The 18,636-nt window shown below is 40.0% G+C and overlaps 1 protein-coding gene across 1 annotated transcript in view; it reads right to left on the reverse strand.

Annotated features, from left to right (window-relative positions):
* SPMIP2 (sperm microtubule inner protein 2) overlaps window positions 1-16,276 on the reverse strand; it is a 105,424-nt gene extending 89,148 nt beyond the window's left edge. Inside the window, exon 1 of the mRNA XM_066279944.1 lies at window positions 16,213-16,276. Within this exon, the coding sequence (XP_066136041.1) occupies window positions 16,213-16,276 (64 nt within the window). The remainder of the gene's footprint in view (window positions 1-16,212) is intronic.
* Window positions 16,277-18,636: the final 2,360 nt, after the last annotated feature.

The raw sequence follows: 18,636 nt of genomic DNA on the forward strand, positions 1-18,636 counted from the left end.
CTTGAGCAAAATGCTCACCAGTTTGAACCCAAGGTCGCTGGTTCAAGCAATGGGTTACTCAGTCTGCTGTAGCCCGATGGTCAAGGCACATATGAGAAAGCAATCAATGAACAACTAAGGTGTCACAATGAAAAACTGATGATTGATGCTTCTCATCTCTCTCCATTCCTGTCTGTCTGTCCCTGTCTATCCCTCTCTCTGACTCTCTCTCTATCTTTGTTAAAAAAATAAAATAAAAAAATAAAAAACAAATGAAGGTAAACAGGCCAGTGATTATCATCTGTCTATAACTGGGCAAGATTTCCTCAGAGTAGAAGTGAACATCTACTGAGTAGTATCTGTGGAATAGCCCAAACTTTTTAACCTTTCTCTGATTGAGTGAAAAGGGGGAAGTAATAAATGGCTTTTATATGAGGAAACTCTAGCCTCATGCCTGACATGAACACTTCCTCGTCGTGCTTTATGTAGAATTCAGATAACGAATTCTATCAGTACATTCAATTGGATGTGTTAGGGTTGGTCATCCTAAAAATGTGGGTGTGGCTAGAATAGAAGTTCTCAACTTGGATGACAGGAGAAGATAAAACCAGAAGGAAATAAGTAAATAAATGTACAAGGAGGTGACACTAAACGCTTGGGCTGTTGAATTTACCTGGTGGGGGTGGGGGTTGCGACAGTAAATCAGCTCTGTCCTGGAGCTGAATTTCAAAGCTCTAATCAAGATTCCCTAACTGTCCTTTGGTCGCAGTTTTGAAAAAAATGTAAACAGAGACCAACCAGGGTTTGTGATTATCTATGCACAGCTTTTTTGTAACTGTAGAGGAGAAGAAAATAAGAAGAGATTGGGGAGTAGACACAAGGATTGAGGGTGTATCAGGCAGGAGATAGTAGAAGATCCAAATACTCATGATTGCTCTAGATCAGGGGTAGTCAACCTTTTTACAGCTACCTCCCACTTTTGTATCTCTGTTAGTAGTAAAATTTTCTAACCGCCCACTGGTTCCACAGTAATGGTGATTTATAAAGTAGGGAAGTAACTTTACTTTACAAAATTTATAAAGCAGAGTTACAGCAAGATAAAGCATATAATAATAATTACTTACCAAGTACTTTATGTCGGATTTTCACTAAGTTTGGCAGAATAAATCTTTATAAAACAACTTACTATAGTTAAATCTATCTTTTTATTTATACTTTGGTTGCTTCGCTACTACCCACCATGAAAGCTGGTACGCCCACTAGTGGGTGGTAGGGACCAGGTTGACAACCACTGGTCTAGATGAACGGACTGCAGGAATCAGCGTTAGAGTAAACACTGTCTTTTGAAGCTGCCTTATGTAGGAGTCACTTGCTCAAGATTTTATCTATTGGGTTTTGTGTAGTTGAGATGAGAAAGTGAGTGCCAAAAATTGAAGTAGCCCTGACCATGGACCCACTGCCTTTGGATCAGGCAGGAGGGAGTCTTCCCCTTTTCATTTGTCCGTGGGGCTACCCTCTCCCACCTCTGTCAACTCTCTGTCAAAAGAGATGGCCCTTTTGGTACAATATATAATTTTCCTTTGGGCACCATCTCAGCCCCAAACATATGTTTCAACTTCAAAACATTTTAATCTAAGGCACACTGTCATTACTTTAGGTGATTCACAGTGGTGAGGTGAAGATTTACGTGTAGTTTCTGTCTCAGTGTGTTACATCATCACACAAAAATGGCTGGACAAATTCTCATCCTAATTTGGTGATAATGTTTGAGATAGTCTGGCTTAAGGGCTGGATGTTGCCAATAAATATCACTCTTTCAAGGTCAGCCTTCAAGGCCATCAGGACTGCGACTGCCAGTTGGAGAAAGCCAGACACAAATACTGTGGACCAGGACGACTGTGGTCCTCACACCCAAAATTGTGAAGGTGGAGGCTTGAGTTTCCCACACTGGCTGCGAATGGCTGCTTCTCCGGGCTGGCCTCAGCTGCGCTCGGCTCGGGGCTCTGGGCTCCCCGGGGACGGAGTTGTTTATTTAGCAATGATGAATGGGGTTCTTGACCTATATGTAGACTAATGTAAATAACTTCCTACTTCATAGTCCTCACACAAAACAATCCATACATAGACTGTATGTCCACAGCCCTGCCCCTCCCTCGGAAGCAAAGTTATTTATCATGGTGTTGGGGATTTACTGCAAACACTCATTTCCATCTGTATCTTCTGAGTGATTATGTGCCCAGTTCAATGATAAACTATTTTTTTAAACAGTTTTTTATTGATTTTACAGAGAAAGGGGAGGGTGAGGGGAGCAAGAAGTATAAACTCATAGTTGCTTCACTTCAGTTGTTGATTGGCTGTTTGTCATATGTGCCTTGACCAGGCAAGCCTAGGGTTTCAAACCAGTGACCTCAGCATTCTAGGTCGAGGATCTATGCACTGCACCACCACAGGCCAGCAAACTATCTTTTTTTTTTTTTTAGCCCATTTCAAGGGAGTCTAAGATACTTGGTTAGAAAGAAAAAAATATCTGAGATGTGGAACTGAGTTTTTTAGTTTCTGTTTTGTTTTGTTTTGGTATGCCTACAGACAAGAGGAGCTGACATTCTTCAGTGTCAAAGGCACATAGGCACATGTATAAACGTGCAAGGGATGGTGATAGGGTAGAGAATGTGGCTCTAAGGTGGATCCTGTGTTCTAGGTCGCTACACAATTCGCAGAAAAGAACATGAAAGAAATTTACTACATCAGTTTCTAGGGTTGAAGAATGATAGGTTTGGGTTTTCTTAAATTTCTTTATTCAGCCCATATGACTAGCATGTCTACTTTGTTCTGCTTCTGTTTTGTGAAAAGGGTGGTAATAGCTACTTAGTTTGTTAATTAAAGTTTGAAAGAGTCTGAAAAACTCTGATAGAAAGAGATGTAGAAGGTATTATTTCCCTGCTATGCACAAAGAATGTATTTAACTCCAGTGCTATCAGCATTTATTCACTAATCTTCCTTTAACTTCAAATAGCTTTATTTGCATAACTTTTGACTATACTTAGACTCTTAATTATCCTGTTATCAGTGACAAAATTCATTTGGCTGAAAAAACCATATTTCATTTTATATAATCATTTATAGAATGATATAACATTAATTTGAAGTATACAAACATTCCTAATTCTTTTTTATTTTCAAATTGTGGGCTTTCAGATTACTTTTAAAAATCAATGGTGATAAGCTGAGACTTCTGATCTTTTGACTAGAGGCATGATAGACCTTCCAGAGGAATATTTTGGAGCATGTGTGAGCTTCTAGGAGCAGAAGGGTCCAGTTCCTATTGCACTAGGGACTGCATTCCTCCGTGTGTTACAGGGAATCCTTGTGTCACTGCCTCTTGGTGTGCTTGTGTAGCATGCAGATTCTAGGGACCTCAGAAAATCTAACAGGATTTTGAGCATTCTGCATTTATAACAGTCTCCATAGGAGGTTCTTAAGCGTATTAAATTTCAAGAATCTGTGCCCTAGATTTGGGACTGTGGTTAGCAAAAGGTGACAACTCCGAAACCGGATTGGGTTCACACTTCATGGCACACCACTGTCTCTTTTTTCCTCAGTAGCCACCTCCCTCCCCCAGTTATACGTTGTTGAGTTTTGGTCGTTGTCTACTAAACTTGGGAGCTGCTGCCTTTATTCTAGCTGCTTAGAATTCCTGGCTCCACCCTCTGGTGCCTCCACCTCCAATACTAGGGCAGTTCACTCAACAGCCAAGAATGAGGCTTAGAAATAAACCAAGTCTCCCTCTCCTCTACCCGATTTCCTCAGCTGGCTCTGGGTCAGTGGTGGGACTCAAGTAATTTAACAACCTGTTCTCTGCCCTAACGATCATTTTAAGTATAAAAAAATAATATACCGAAAGGTAGTTTATTATTTCATGCATTTAATACTTAAATAAGAACAATAAAAAAGGTATTCAAAACTAGATTATGTTATAAGAAAGAGTTTTAAAGTATTAATAAAAAATATTAAATAATGCCTGAAAAAAAACCAATAAAACTTTTAGTTAAGATATTGCCCTATTGCTTCTTGATTGGTGTCCTCACTTGCAATTATTTCACTTATGGAAGGAATGAACATTACTACGGGCGCTTAGAATACGCTATTGCGCAGATGAACGTTAAAAAAGAGTAAGAAATGTAAATTTGTGATTTCCACATTGGGCAGTTTCCCAGACGCCCACCTAAGAGAGAACCCTGATTACGAGTGCCATCTTAACAACTGGTTTGCCGAACTCAACAAAAATTAGATATAGATTCCACTGAAGTGGTGCGAACCGGCTGAATCCCAGCACTGCTCTGGGAACTTGTCAGAGAAACCCGGTCCTCCTCAGACTCTGTTTGGAAATGTGGTGGTAGGTCTCCTTGCAACGTCTGTCTGCTCAACCTGTTACAGAACAGGAGCAATCAGTCTACTTATTTCTTCTGTTTAAATGATGGCCTTTCCTGCAATTCTGCAGTTCCCAGAAATGATTTTCTTTATTTTAGAAAGTTCTGCCCCAAGAGTTGATGAAATAAATGAATTGCAGTCTCTTTCCTTGATGTTAGGCTTAAAGGTATGAATGATCTTCATCTACCTATCTTCTTCTGCCTTCTTCTTCTATCTGCCTTGGGCTTTTCCTGGAGCATAATTTTCTTAAAGATGATATCAGTAGTCAAAGGGACCTTTTACAAGGCTCTGAAAGGTTCACCCTTTTCAGAGATAATTGCTGGCGACTGGGGTTAGCAAGACAGTGGGGCACTTTATTTTTTATCACTTGCCGTGAGTCAAATTGACCAGGCTCAGAGCCAGCAGGTGTCAAGGGTAAAGTGCTCCCTTGCTGGGGTCCTGCATGTGCTATCTCTCCTCTTGCAGGGGAGGGAGGAAAAGACAGGGAAACGCACGCAGGATAAACCGACAAACGTGATGTCTGCAGTGAAAGACTTCCCATCCAGGGCACCTACACAGATCTTTGTGTTCTTCTTAACTATATACAAAGACATATTGTCATCAGCCAAGATTACATAATTTAATGAAGTTTATAGGTAAAATTCCAAAACCTGCCATTCTACCATAATATGTTTTTTTTGTTTGTTTGTTTTCCCCGAAGTGAGAAGCGGGGAGACAGACAGACAGACTCCCACATGCACCTGACCAGGATCCACCCAGCATGCCCACCAGGGGGCGATGCTCTGCCCATCTGGGGTGTTGCTCTATTTTGACCGGAGCCATTCCAGCACCTGAGGCGAAGACCATGAAGCCATCCTCAGTGCCCGGGCCAACTTTGTTCCAATGGAGCCTTGGCTGTGTGAGGGGAAGAGAGACATAGAGAGGAAGGAGGGTGGAGAAGCAGATGGACGCTTCTCCTGTGTGGCCTGACCGGAAATCAAACCCAGGAATTGAACCTGGGACTTCCACATCCTGGGCCAACACTCTCCCGCTAAGCCAACTGGCCAGAGCCTTACCATAATATATTTTTAATGTGTCTTGTTTTCTTTAGTATTACTTAGCTCAGATTTATAGGAAGATCCAAAAGGCTAATAGTTAGCAGGTAAAAAAAATATCTTTGTGTGTGCTCTGATTGTTAGAATCACAAATGACTTCATCTTCTGGGCCCAGTAATCCTCAGCTTACTTATAGTGCTAATGATCTATGTCATATGACAACTGTTAACATGTATGTGAAGCTCACCACATGCCAGGCACTGTGCTGAGTGTTTTATGTATAATAACTCAAAATTTCCAGAAACCTTATAAAGTGGATATTATGGCTTTTTTACAGATGGTATAACTGAGCCATAGAGAGGTAAATACCTTGTCCAGACAGTGGAGCCAGAAGAGTTTAGATCTATGTTATAAAAGTGTGGTCCCTGGACCACAGCATGGTATCCCCTGGGAGTTTGGTAGACATGCAGATTCCCAGGCTCCACACTCCAGACCAATGGACTCAGTATCTGCATTTTTATAAGACTTGGGAGATTAATATGCACATTACAGTTTAAAAACCATCGGCACAGATAATCATAGATTTTCTTTCTGTACCCTTTAAAAACTTGCTTATGGCTTCAGACTTTGGGGAATAAACTGTATGTACTTGATTGGTTTATCATGAAAACCAGAATTTTAAGGATGATTTGTGTGTTCCCTCCCAGCACCTCCCTCTTCCAGATAATCAGCTTTTCAAGGAAAAAAATAGTACAACTAGTTAATAAAAATAAAAGTTCAGAAAATGTCATTAAATTTGTGGTGGTCATGCAGGCGCTTTCATTAAATCATCATAGAGAACCTTATGAAATAGGTACTACTGTCCCCAAACTACAGATGAGAAAACTGAGGTCAGAAAGATTAGAAGGAAACACCAAGATTATGTTTAAGTTTATAGTCCTTGTTTTCGGAAATAGGATCTTCATGCATATTTCTTGTTTCCTAAAAGGTTATACAGTAAACAATCAACTAATCTTTGACAAAAGCGTTAATTTTTTCAAATACTGTTTCAACAACAAAAACCTTTTTTTTTTTGCTTAATCCTGAGCATTTCTTCCTGATTAAAAGAGGCGATTTACTATACCCTAGGCATCACCTTTGGAAAATTAAATCAAGTTCTGGAAAGGCAAGTAAGTCCTCCTTCCTATCCTCATTCATGTAATAAAGGTTTTTCTAGTTCTTAAAATACAAAAACAGCCTGGCCTGTGGTGGTGCAGTGGATAAAGCATTGGCCTGGAATGCTGAGATTGCTGGTTCAAATTCTTGGGCTTACCAGGTTAAGGCACATACAAGAGGCAACTACTAGTTGCTTACTACAAGTTGATGCTTCTCGCTCCTCCCCTCTCTCCTTTCTCTACAAATCAATTAAACACAGATGCGCACACACACACACACACACACACACACAATTAGAGTATAAAACAAAGCTTGTCCTTAGACGTTCTCTTCTAAGAGATTGATTTACTTGCTTTTCAAAGTGGTGGCAGTATCTAATGTTTTATTCCTGTAAATCACATGGGCAATGACTTAAATAGCCAACAATTGAAGGAAGGATTGATTTGGAGTTGTTGTCCCTTGTAGATAAACTTTGATTCGGGCAAGTCACAATCTATGATTATAGAATAAAATGTCTATTATCCAACCCAATGTGTCAGTACCATTAAAATGTGCAAGCTTTTGTCATGATTTAGTTTTTAGAAGTCTAAAATATCTGCCTCATGGATTATAGTGGTGAGACTTAAGCTGAATTTGCAGCTAGGATTATTTTATTCTTTTTTCAAAAAGGAAACCACGAGCAGTTCAGTGTGAAAGTCATTTTCTGTTTTTAAAATAATTGAATTTGAGATGTAAGTATTCATGTGGCAGTTTCACAGGGCAAAAAATCAGATGAATAAATGGGTCTGAAACCCAGGCTAATGGAGCAATGCTTTTCAAAATTACATATGCATTTATGTACTTTTCCTACCACTTATAGTTTCATTCATCATATTGCTTTTGGCCCTGTCCTAAAGAGTATTTCCGATTCTAATATATTTCTAATGGGAATACCATGTTGTGATCATTTCTCTCAGGGATCTTAAACTCGTTGCCATGTGGCCCGCCTACCAATTTTGTGCGGCCCGCAGACTAATCAAACTTCGTGGATTAATCTGCGGGCCAGTCTGCGGGCTGCACAAAATTGGTGGGCGGGCCGCATGCGGCCCGCGGGCCACGAGTTTGAGACCTCTGCTCTATAAGGTATAATTCTCCAGTATTCCTGGTCTATGTGAGCAGCTTTTCTAGTAGATATCTAATGGCTGACTAAATACATTACTATTTTTATTCAGTCAGATACCTGGATGTAAGGCACATTGAATACATCAGATAAACAGAAGGCAGACAGAGGTTTACATCCTCTTGATCAAGGCCATGTGATGACCTTGAGCAAGTCACTTAGCCCTCTGAACCTCAGTATTCCCATCTGGAAAATGATAGGTAAATTAGATGATCCTGTTATGGTGTGTTTTAAATTTAACACCCTATATTAATTATTCCATAAATCTCTTTGATTTGAACCAAGTAAGAATTTGTTTAAAAATCTGAATGAAAAAAATCTAGTTTTTGCCTGACCAGGCAGTGGCCCAATGGATAGAACATTAGCTTGGGATGCTGAGGACTCAGGTTCAAAAACCGAGGTCACCAGCTTGAGCACAGGCTCAGCAGCTTGAGAGAGAGGTTGCCGGCTTGAGTGTGGGATTGTAGACATGACCCCAAAGTTGCTGCCTTGAAGCCCAAGGTTGCTGGCTTGAGCAAGGGGTCACTGGCTCAGCTGGAGCCCCCCCAGTCAAGGCACATATGAGAAAGCAATCAGTGAACATCTAAGGAGCTGCAACAAAAAATTGATGCTTCTCATCTCTCTCCCTTTTGGCTGTCTGTCTGACTCTCTCTCTCTCTCTCTCTAACAAAAGAAAATCTATGTTTTAGAGCAATTTTTAATTTTAGTATATGTGCTGTCTAAGCAAGCACAAAAAGTCAATTTTTAAAAAGATTTTATTGCCCTGGCCGGTTGGCTCAGCGGTAGAGCGTTGGTAGAGCGTTGGCCTGGCGTGCGGGGGACCCGGGTTCGATTCCTGGCCAGGGCACATAGGAGAAGCGCCCATTTGCTTCTCCACCCCCCACCCCCTCCTTCCTCTCTGTCTCTCTCTTCCCCTCCCGCAGCCAAGGCTCCATTGGAGCAAAGATGGCCCAGGCGCTGGGGATGGCTCCTTGGCCTCTGCCCCAGGTGCTAGAGTGGCTCTGGTTGCAACAGAGCGACGCCCTGGAGGGGCAGAGCATCGCCCCCTGGTGGGCGGAGCGTCGCCCCTGGTGGGCGTGTCGGGTGGATCCGGGTCTGGCGCATGCGGGAGTCTGTTTGACTGTCTCTCCCCGTTTCCAGCTTCAGAAAAATACAAAAAAAAAAAAAAAAAAAAAAAAAAGATTTTATTGATTTTTAGAGAAGAGGGGGAGAGAGAGAGAGAGAGAAAGAGAAGCATCAACTCATAGTTGCTTCGTTTTAGTTGTTCATTGATTGTTTCTTGTATGTGCCTTGACCAGGCAAGCCCAGGGTTCTGAACCCTACCTCAGTGTTCCAGGTTGATGCTCTATTCATTATACCACCACAGGTCAGGCAAAAAAATCTTTTTTTTAAAAAATGTAATTTTATAACTTTAAAAAAGCATAAGATCAGTCACTAGGTAAAGGAATTATGTCATTTATATATAAACAAATGTTTTAAAAATAACATACCCATGCTCTAAAATACTTTTAAAACTTCTTCGTGATTATGTTTATGATATTAGTTTTCATAGAAAGGTTTTTGTAATGCAAAAATAACATTACTTATAAAATCTCCTTTCTACATAATAAAACTCAACAAATTGATAGTAAAACTTATAAGGAAGAATAAGCCAGCAAAAATAATGTTTTCAAAATACAGACAATAATAATTTACCCTATCAGGTTAAACTTATAGTTATCAAAAACATATGTATTATAGAAATCAGAACAGTGTTTGACTTTGGGGCAACTGACTGAAAAAAAAAATGAAGACATTTTTTAGGACAATGACAATGTTCACAATCTTGACCTAAAATGTAGACATATAGGTGGGCTTACTTTGTAAAACACCATCAAGCTGAACATAAGATTAATGTACTTAATACAGGATATGCTAAGTTTTAAAAGTTGGACTCACTGACATTTTTCTCAAAAAGAATCTCTATCCTTTTATTAACTGCAAACTAAAGAAATTCTGAGCTCCATCTATAACATATGGGGTCTAATTATTCCAAAAGAAAAAGGAGTAGAAAAACAAAACAACCAAAACATAAGGCTGAGTCTTGTGGAGGGTTATGATGTAATTTTGTTCTTTTTTCACTGTTTTTACATGATTTCTCACGCCCTGTGAAATTGGATTTGTGTTCCCTTTCAGTACCATACTGTGCTATGGTCAACATTTAGATTTACCAGCCTGACCTGTGGTGGCGCAGTGGATAAAATATCAACCTGGAATGCTGACGTTGCTGGTTCAAAACCCGGGATTTGCTCGGACAAGGCACATATGGGAGTTGATGCCTCCTGCTCCTCCCCCCACATTTCTCTCTCTCTCCTCTCTAAAATGAATAAATAAAATCTTTAAAAAATATTTAGATTAAACAAATTGGATTACTAGGTATAACTATAATATTCCAACAGAACAATAAATTATAAGCATACATCTTACTCATGTTCATTTTTTTAGTCTCCAGAGCTCCAGGCCAAGGTTTTAGTATTCAATAGGGATTCAATTTCTATTTGTTAATTTGGATTTCAAATCTATTTGTTAAAAATTATCAAAAATATATTTCAAAAATTTATTTTAACAGAAAAAGTATTAAAATTTGATAGAAAAATAAAACTTGATGAGTGGCCAAATTAGTTAAGTTGTCAAGATGTACTAGTGCACATTGTGAATCGTCTCAGAATAATGAGGTCTCACTAAAAATTCAAGAAATGAAAATGGTGACAACTATAGCTATCAATGAGTACAAAAGTAGTTATAACAAATAAAAGAAAATTTTGATTTTAAAATTACATTGTTTATCAATAAAAAAAATCCTATAAAGTTCTTAAAAGTGCTCTGAAATCATCCTCAAAATTGTCACAAAAGTCCTTAGCTACTTTCTTGTCCGCCTCTAATCTGCATAGTGTTTCCTCAGCATTCAAGATAACTTTTAAAAATTATTTCATTATACTTTGTTGTTTTTACATTAAGTATTCATAATACCAAAATATCTTCTGTTTTTATTGCAACTCTACAATATATGATATGAATTAAATCATTTACTTTTTTGTTTGCTTAACTAGGGTACATAACCACTTATATCAACGTTTTTGTGAGAATATGAGCTTTCCATTAACAATTGTTTCATATATAGAGGAAAGCGGTCTGAGTCTCAGTAAGTTAGAAAGGTGCTAAGTAATGGCCTTAGAGGAATTAAATTTGTTGTAGAATTTAGTGTGCTATATGTTGACCACAGCAGTAGCCAAGACACAAACTTTCCTAAAGAGCTGAATCTGACTTTCATCAAGCCTCTAACCCAGTGGTCCCCAAACCCCGGGCCGTGGACCGGTACCGCTCCATGGGCCATTTGGTACCGGTCTGCAGAGAAAGAATAAATAACTTACTTATTTTCGTTTTATTTATATTTAAGTCTGAACCATGTTTTATTTTATTTTATTTTATTTTATTTTTTTCTGAAGCTGGAAACGGGGAGAGACAGTCAGACAGACTCCCACATGCGCCCGACCGGGATCCACCTGCCACACCCACCAGGGGTGACGCTCTGCCCACCAGGGAGCGATGCTCTGCCCCTCTGGGGCGTCGCTCTGTTGCGACCAGAGCCACTCTAGCGCCTGGGGCAGAGGCCAAGGAGCCATCCCCAGCGCCCGGGCCATCTTTGCTCCAATGGAGCCTTGGCTGCGAGAGGGGAAGAGAGAGACAGAGAGGAAGGGGGGGGGTAGAGAAGCAAATGGGCGCCTCTCCTATGTGCCCTGGCCGGGAATCGAACCCGGGTCCCCCGCACGCCAGGCCGACGCTCTACCGCTGAGCCAACCGGCCAGTGAACCATGTTTTATTTTTAAAAAATGACCAGATTCTATCTGTTACATCCGTCTAAGACTCACTCTTGATGCTTGTCTCAGTCACATGATACATTTATTCATCCCACCCTAAAGGCCGGTCTGTGAAAATATTTTCTAACATTAAACCAGTCCGTGGCCCAAAAAAGGTTGGGGACCACTGCTATAACCTACTCTCCTTTCATACAACATTGTCATCAAGCCTCTAGAACAAAATTCTTATTATAGAAAACACAGAGGATAGAGGAACAAGTTAAATGACATAACAGGAAAGCAAGAGGTAAATTCAGAACACCAGGTGTTTCTTAAAGGATAACTGACCCAATTTCTGCAACAAGTAAATGGCAAGAAAAAAAAGAAGAAATACTTCAGCAGCTTAAAAGACTAAGAGAGACAACATAACCAAAGCAATGTGTGGACCTTGTTTATATCCTATTCACACGATCAACTGTAAACATACATTTTAGAGACAGTGAGTGAAATTTTATTATGTACTAGTTATTACATGATGCCAAAGGAGAATTGTTGTTAATCTTGTTAGGGGTAATAATGGCAATGTGGTTATTTATGAATATATTCATATTTTTTAAGATGAACAATAAAATATATGGGAGTGAGATAATATATCTAGGATTCACTTTAGACTATTTCAGTGAAAGAAAAGGAAAAACGATCATAGGTAAGAAATTTTAAAATGATGTAATATGAGAAAAATTTTATATTTGCTGATTATGGGAGACAGGTAAGTTGGAGTTAATTATTATATATCAACATAATATGATATAATTAATGTAATATGATCAAGATATTATTTATATATTAATAGAATAATTGATACCTAATATAATCAATATAATAGAATATTATTATGTATCAATATAATGAAAGACCATAAATATATTAAAGGTAACAAGAATTTGAACTATGTAAATACATTAAACTAAGAATATACCCACATAAATAAAAGAAATTTAAAATACTAATTAAGACACACAGTTGCAAGTGACAGTAAATTGGCTTAAGGCTAAGAAGAAATTTATTAGCTGATGGAAATGAACAGTTTGAGACACAAAAGTCACCTCAAAATGGATCATGGACCTAGATGAAAACACTGTAAAACTTCTAGAAGAAAAAAAATCAGAGAAAAATTTAGTTGACCTTGGTTTTGGTGATGAGTTTTATCAAAAAGCACGATCCCTGAAAGAAAAAGTTGATTAACTCTACTTTATTAAAACTAAAACTTCTGCTCTATGAAGACTCCATTAAGAGAATGAAAAGAAAGCCACAGACAGAAAATATTTGCAAAATACTGATCTGATAAAGAAGATGTGTCTAAGGTATGCACAGAACACTTAAATCTCAACAATAAGAAAATAAAATTACCCTATTAGAAAATAGGCAAGCAATATGAACAGACATCTCACCAAAGAAGATATACAAGTGACAAATAAGTATATGGCCATTGTTCATTAGAGAATTGTGAATTAATCAAGAATGAGATGTAATTACATACCTATTGGAATGGCTAAAAGCAAAAAGCAGACAATACCAAATGCTGACAAGGATGCAAAGCAGTTAGGTCTCTCCTTCATTGCTGGTGGGAAAGCAAAATGGTACAGCCTCTTTGGAAGACAGTCGGCGGTTTCCTACAAAGTTACACGTAGCCTTACCATATGACCCAGCAATCACATTTCTAGGTATTTACCATATTGATTTAAAAACACTCACCCAATATAGTCAATACACAGATGTTTACAGAAGCTTTTATCAGAATTGCTAAAAACTGCAAGCAATCAAAATGTCCTTTAATAGGTGATTAGATAAACAAATTGTGGTACCTCCAGATAATGAAATATTACTCAGTGATAAAAAGAAATGAGCTATCAAGCCACAGAAGACATGCAGAAACCTTAAATATATATTGCCAAGTGAAAGAAGCCAATCTGAAAAGGCTACATAGTGTATGATTCCAGCTCTGTGACATTCGGGCAAAACTGTAGATAGAGTGAAAGGTCAGTGGTTGCCAGGAGCTTGGGAAGAGAAAATGGGGAAATGAGTAGGTAAAGCACAGGGGATGTTAGAGAGGGGACCCTTCCGTATGATTCTAAAATGGTGGATATATTGTATAACCTACGTATTTGTCAAACCTATCAACTTTACAGCACAAAGAGCAAACCTTGATGTATACAATTTTTTTGTATGTGTGTATTTTTCTGAAGTGAGAAGCAGGGAGGCAGAGAGACAAACTCCCACATGCAACTGACCAGGACCCACCCGGCAAGCCCACTAGGGGGTGATGCTCTGCCCATCTGGGGTGTTGCTCCACCCATCTGGGGTGTTGCTCCAATGCAACTGGAGCCATTCTAGCACCTGAAGTGGAAGCCATGGAGCCATCCTCAGTGCCCGGGCCAACTTTGGTCCAATGGAGCCTTGGCTGCAGGAGGGGAAGAGAGAAATAGAGAAGTAAGAGAGGGGGAAAGGTGGAGAAGCAGATGGGCACTTCTCCTGTGTGCCCTGACTGAAATCAAACCCTCCTGGGCCAATGCTCACACCGGGCCATCCTCTACCATTGAGCCAACCTGCCAGGGCCTACAATTTTAGAAAAAATCACTTTGAAGATTCCAGGAAGGAATTCAGACTGTGACAAGAGAATCTAACTGTATTACAAATTAGATTCACTCACTGAGAAGGCCAGGAGAAAAGGAGCTGCCTAAGTAACTTTGGAAATGAGTACAACTTGTAAGTTTTAAGCAAAAGGAACTACAAGAAAGCACATTACTTCAGTTAATAAAGTGGTTTTTGTTTTATTGTGTTTTGGTGTTTGTGTGTGTATGTGTGTTGCCATGGAGTACATGCTAACAATTCTGATACTTGTATACATGTGTTACTTAAACAAGCAAATCAATGGCAAATCAATGGCAGCAGATTTCTCATGACTGGAATGGGAATTTACAAACAGACAAGGGGATATGCTTATAATATATGCTCACTTTTTTAAAGTATAAAGGAAAGGAGATAAAATTTAGTTTATTTCTTATAGATTTATCACAATGATTCATATTCTATTTAATTGTATTTTGTTATAATTTTACATACACATGCCATCCAAATCATTTAAAACAAGTGAAAGGAACAAGACACAAGCCAACAATTTTACTAGGTTAAATACACATCTTACTCAAATTTTATCAGTCAAATATGTCTATGTGAAGCTAAAATCAGTAATAATTAAAATTTGATCAAAGTATTCTTATAGTAGCATCAAAGTAGTTGCTCTTGCATAAAATAAGCTTTATAATATAAAAACATTCCTTTGTAAAAGTTAAGTCAGATATGGTGAGAATTAGGATGTCACAGACCTGTTTATGGTAACATAGTGTTGATGCCCAGGCTGAATGTACTTAGTAAGAGTAGCAGTGTCACCTGACCAGGTGGTGGCGCAGTGGATAGTCAGACTGGGATGCGAAGGACCCAGGTTCAAGACCCTGAGGTTGCCAGCTTAAGCGCGGCTTCATCTGGTTTGAGCAAAGCTCACCAGCTTGGACCCAAGGTCGCTGGCTCGAGCAAGGGGTTACTCGGTCTGCTGAAAGCCCATGGTCAAGGCACATATGAGAAAGCAATCAATGAACAACTAAGGTGTTGCAATGAAAAACTGATGATTGATGCTTCTCATCTCTCTCCGTTTCTGTCAGTCCCTATCTAGCCCTCTTTCTGACTCTCTCTGTGTCTCTGTAAAAAGAAAAAAGAAAAAGAAAAAGAGTAGCAGTGTCATTTGAAATGCATATATATGTGATTATTATTATTATTTTTTTTAGTGAGGGAGAGAGGCAGAGAGATAGACTCCTACATGTGCTGCATTGGGGATCCACCTAGCAAGCCCACTAGGGGGTGATGCTCTGCCTAACTGGGGTGTTGCTCCATTGCTCAGCAACTGAGCCATTTTGGTTTCTTTAGTGCTGAGGTAAGGCCATGGAGCCATCCTCAGTGCCCAAGGCCTACTCGCTGTAACCCAGTGGTCCCCAACCTTTTTTGGGCCATGGACCAGTTTAATGTCAGAAAATATTTTCACGGACCGGCCTTTAGGGTGGGACGGATAAATGTATCACGTGACTGAGACAAGCGTCAAGAGTGAGTCTTAGAAGGATGTAACAGAGGGAATCTGGTCATTTTTAAAAAATAAAACATGGTTCAGACTTAAATATAAATAAAATGGAAATAAGTAAGTTATTTATTCTTTCTCTGCGGACCGGTAACAAATGGCCCACGGACCGGTACTGGTCCGCGGCCTGGGGGTTGGGGACTACTGCTCTAACCAATCTAGCCATGGCTATGGAAGGAGACGTGGGAGATGAAGAGAGAGAGAGAGAAGGGGAGGGGGGAGTGGAGAAACAGATGGTTGCCTCTCCTGTGTGCCCTGACCGGAAATTGAACCTGGGACTTCCACACTCGGGGCAGACACTATACCACTGAGCCCAATGGCCAGGGCCTATTATTTCATTCTTATATTCATTATGTGAGTATCATGTGTAAGCATCATATGGGTGAGGAATAAAAAATGTTTAGATCTTGTGAAAGCAAACAGAGATCCCTTTACCTGTGAAAATCATGCGTTTTCCCACTGTGGTAGAAATGGGCTCTCGATACGCAACAGATGCCATGGCCAAGGTCCCAACTGGGCCACTGGATTTCTTCCCTCAACTTCCTCAGACCAGCTTGTCTGCAACAGAAAGAGCCAAAGACTCCACAGACCTTACTCTCCCTGTCTGTGGCCTGAACTCAGTGGTTGCTAAGGACTCTTCATGATACGGAATTGGAGTGTTCCTTCCAGCAGAGTTCAGTATTCCAATCTCCAAGAATGGACAGAGAGAGCAGTAGCATTCAATAATATCTTTTCCTTGGCTGTTAGTATCAAGTCAGAACAAACTTGTTCAGGTTCGTGATCTAGAACAGGCTGTGGCAGATGGCATTGGAGGGCTCCATCAACATGTCCTAAAGAATGTTCTGCAGAGGAGTGTTAACAGCAAAAAAATAAAAAACAAAACCTCAAGCCATGGTTAAATGCATTTGGGAAACTTGGGGTAGATAAAAAATTTTAATAAAATACAAATTATATTAATAAATGAATAAGATAAATGTGTATATATATATTTCTTTCCAGCCCAAAATTCCAACTTTTTTTTAAGTGAGTGGGAGAGAAATAGCTAGACAGACTCCTGCATGTGCTCAGTGGGAATCTACCTCACAAATCCCATCTAGGGCTGATGCTCATATCAACTGAGCTATTTTTAGTGCCTGAGGCTGATGTGTTCCAACCAACCGAACTATCCTTAGTGCCCGGAGCTGACTCTAGAGCCAATCAAGCCTCTTGCTGCAGGAGGGGAAGAGGGAAATCAGGGGGAGGAAAAAGGGAGACAGAAGTAGATGGTCGCTTCTCTTGTGTGCCCTGGCCAGGAATCTAACATGAGATGTCCTTATACCAGGCTGATGCTCTATCCACTAAGCCAACCGGCCAGGACCCCAACACTTTCTTAAATACAATCAGTGCTTCAGTCATAAGCTATCTATTTATGGTTCCCATGATGTACATACAGTGCTCTTTCATTCTTCTGGGCCTTTACACATTCAATTTGTCCTTCCTATAACATCTGTGTGTAAATATTTCTTGTCCTCAGAACCAAAGCCCACACCTACTTTTCTGGAAAGATGCCTGCAGAGCAGACACAGCTAAGTATTCTGTTTCATACCCCTTTAACTTCTATAGTATCTTGTGTATACCTCTCTGTTTAACTCTTACAACTTTGTTTTCATTGTCTATTTTGCCTGCCTCCCCACTTGAATCGACCTCCCAGGAGTTTATGAGAAAAGCATTTGTATTCCTATCTCAATTTCCAGAGACTGACATGCAAATAGATATTTAATAATGTTTGTAGGATGAATAAATGAATAAACAGCTAATTCCCACCTGCCCAGAAATATAATACTGACCACCTAATAGTCAGTGGAATATAAATTCTAGTAGTAATTTCAAGTCCAACACTTAGTATATGCATGGCTTCTTCACTGAAAATGTAGCACCTTCTGTTTGTTGAGGGAAATTAACATAAAAACACTCTGTTAACAATGGAGAGCTTTGCTAGTATGGAAGGCAGAGAGATGCACCATCCTAGCCACCCTTCAAGGAAATGGCAGCCTCCAGCTGTCAGCACATTCAGGGTCAGCGTAAGTTGCAGGCAGAGGCCCCTTCCCCTGATGTCAAGGTCTTTCAGGGGCAGCCTGTGTCCAGTGACTAAATGGGGCAGGGATCCAGTGGCCAGTTGTTCTGCCTGCTCCTGGATGATTTTGCAGATGTGCTGAGCCCTCATCACTGTCCAGCTTCTTCCTCTGCCCACTCCCACTTCAGCCTCTTCCCGTTCTCAGGTGCAGATCCAGATAACCATCTCATCCCCCGACTTCCAGAAAGCCCGACTCCCCCCAGCCAGCCAGCGCAGGTGTGTGCACAGATGTATTACACAGGAGTGTGTCTCATTTCAACCACTCATCTCTTCTAACTAGAGAATTACTGTATTTTCTCAGCTCGGGGCTTTGGCTGCTGCTCTTCTTCAGTAGAAAATGCCTTCTTGTCATTTTCTTTGGTCATGACCTGCCTGCTCTCTTCTTTACTTCCCTCTTGGCCCTCTGCAGTGTCAGGAGTCTTTGTATTCTCTCTGAGGTGACCTAGTTCTGGTTACTATAGTCAAGGGGTCTCTATCTTTAGTGCAAGCTTCTCCCTAAAGATGACCGACTTGGGTCCTTGGAACTACCATTTTCTATGCCATCCAAGTTTGAAACCTCTCAATGGAAGATAACCTGCCCTTGTGGGCATGTACTTGTGGTTTTTATGCTGCTGAAAAGAGGAAAAAACAAAAGAAAAAACCTGAATGAGGAAAATTAATTTTTTAGCAACAAAAGCAGAAAATAAACGAGGTCGTGGTTTTTGGCTGGCAGACCTCCCACGAACCCATCACAGGAAACAGAGCCT

This window comes from Saccopteryx bilineata, chromosome 1 (genome assembly GCF_036850765.1).
Source record: "Saccopteryx bilineata isolate mSacBil1 chromosome 1, mSacBil1_pri_phased_curated, whole genome shotgun sequence".
In the NCBI taxonomy this organism is placed as follows: domain Eukaryota; kingdom Metazoa; phylum Chordata; class Mammalia; order Chiroptera; family Emballonuridae; genus Saccopteryx; species Saccopteryx bilineata.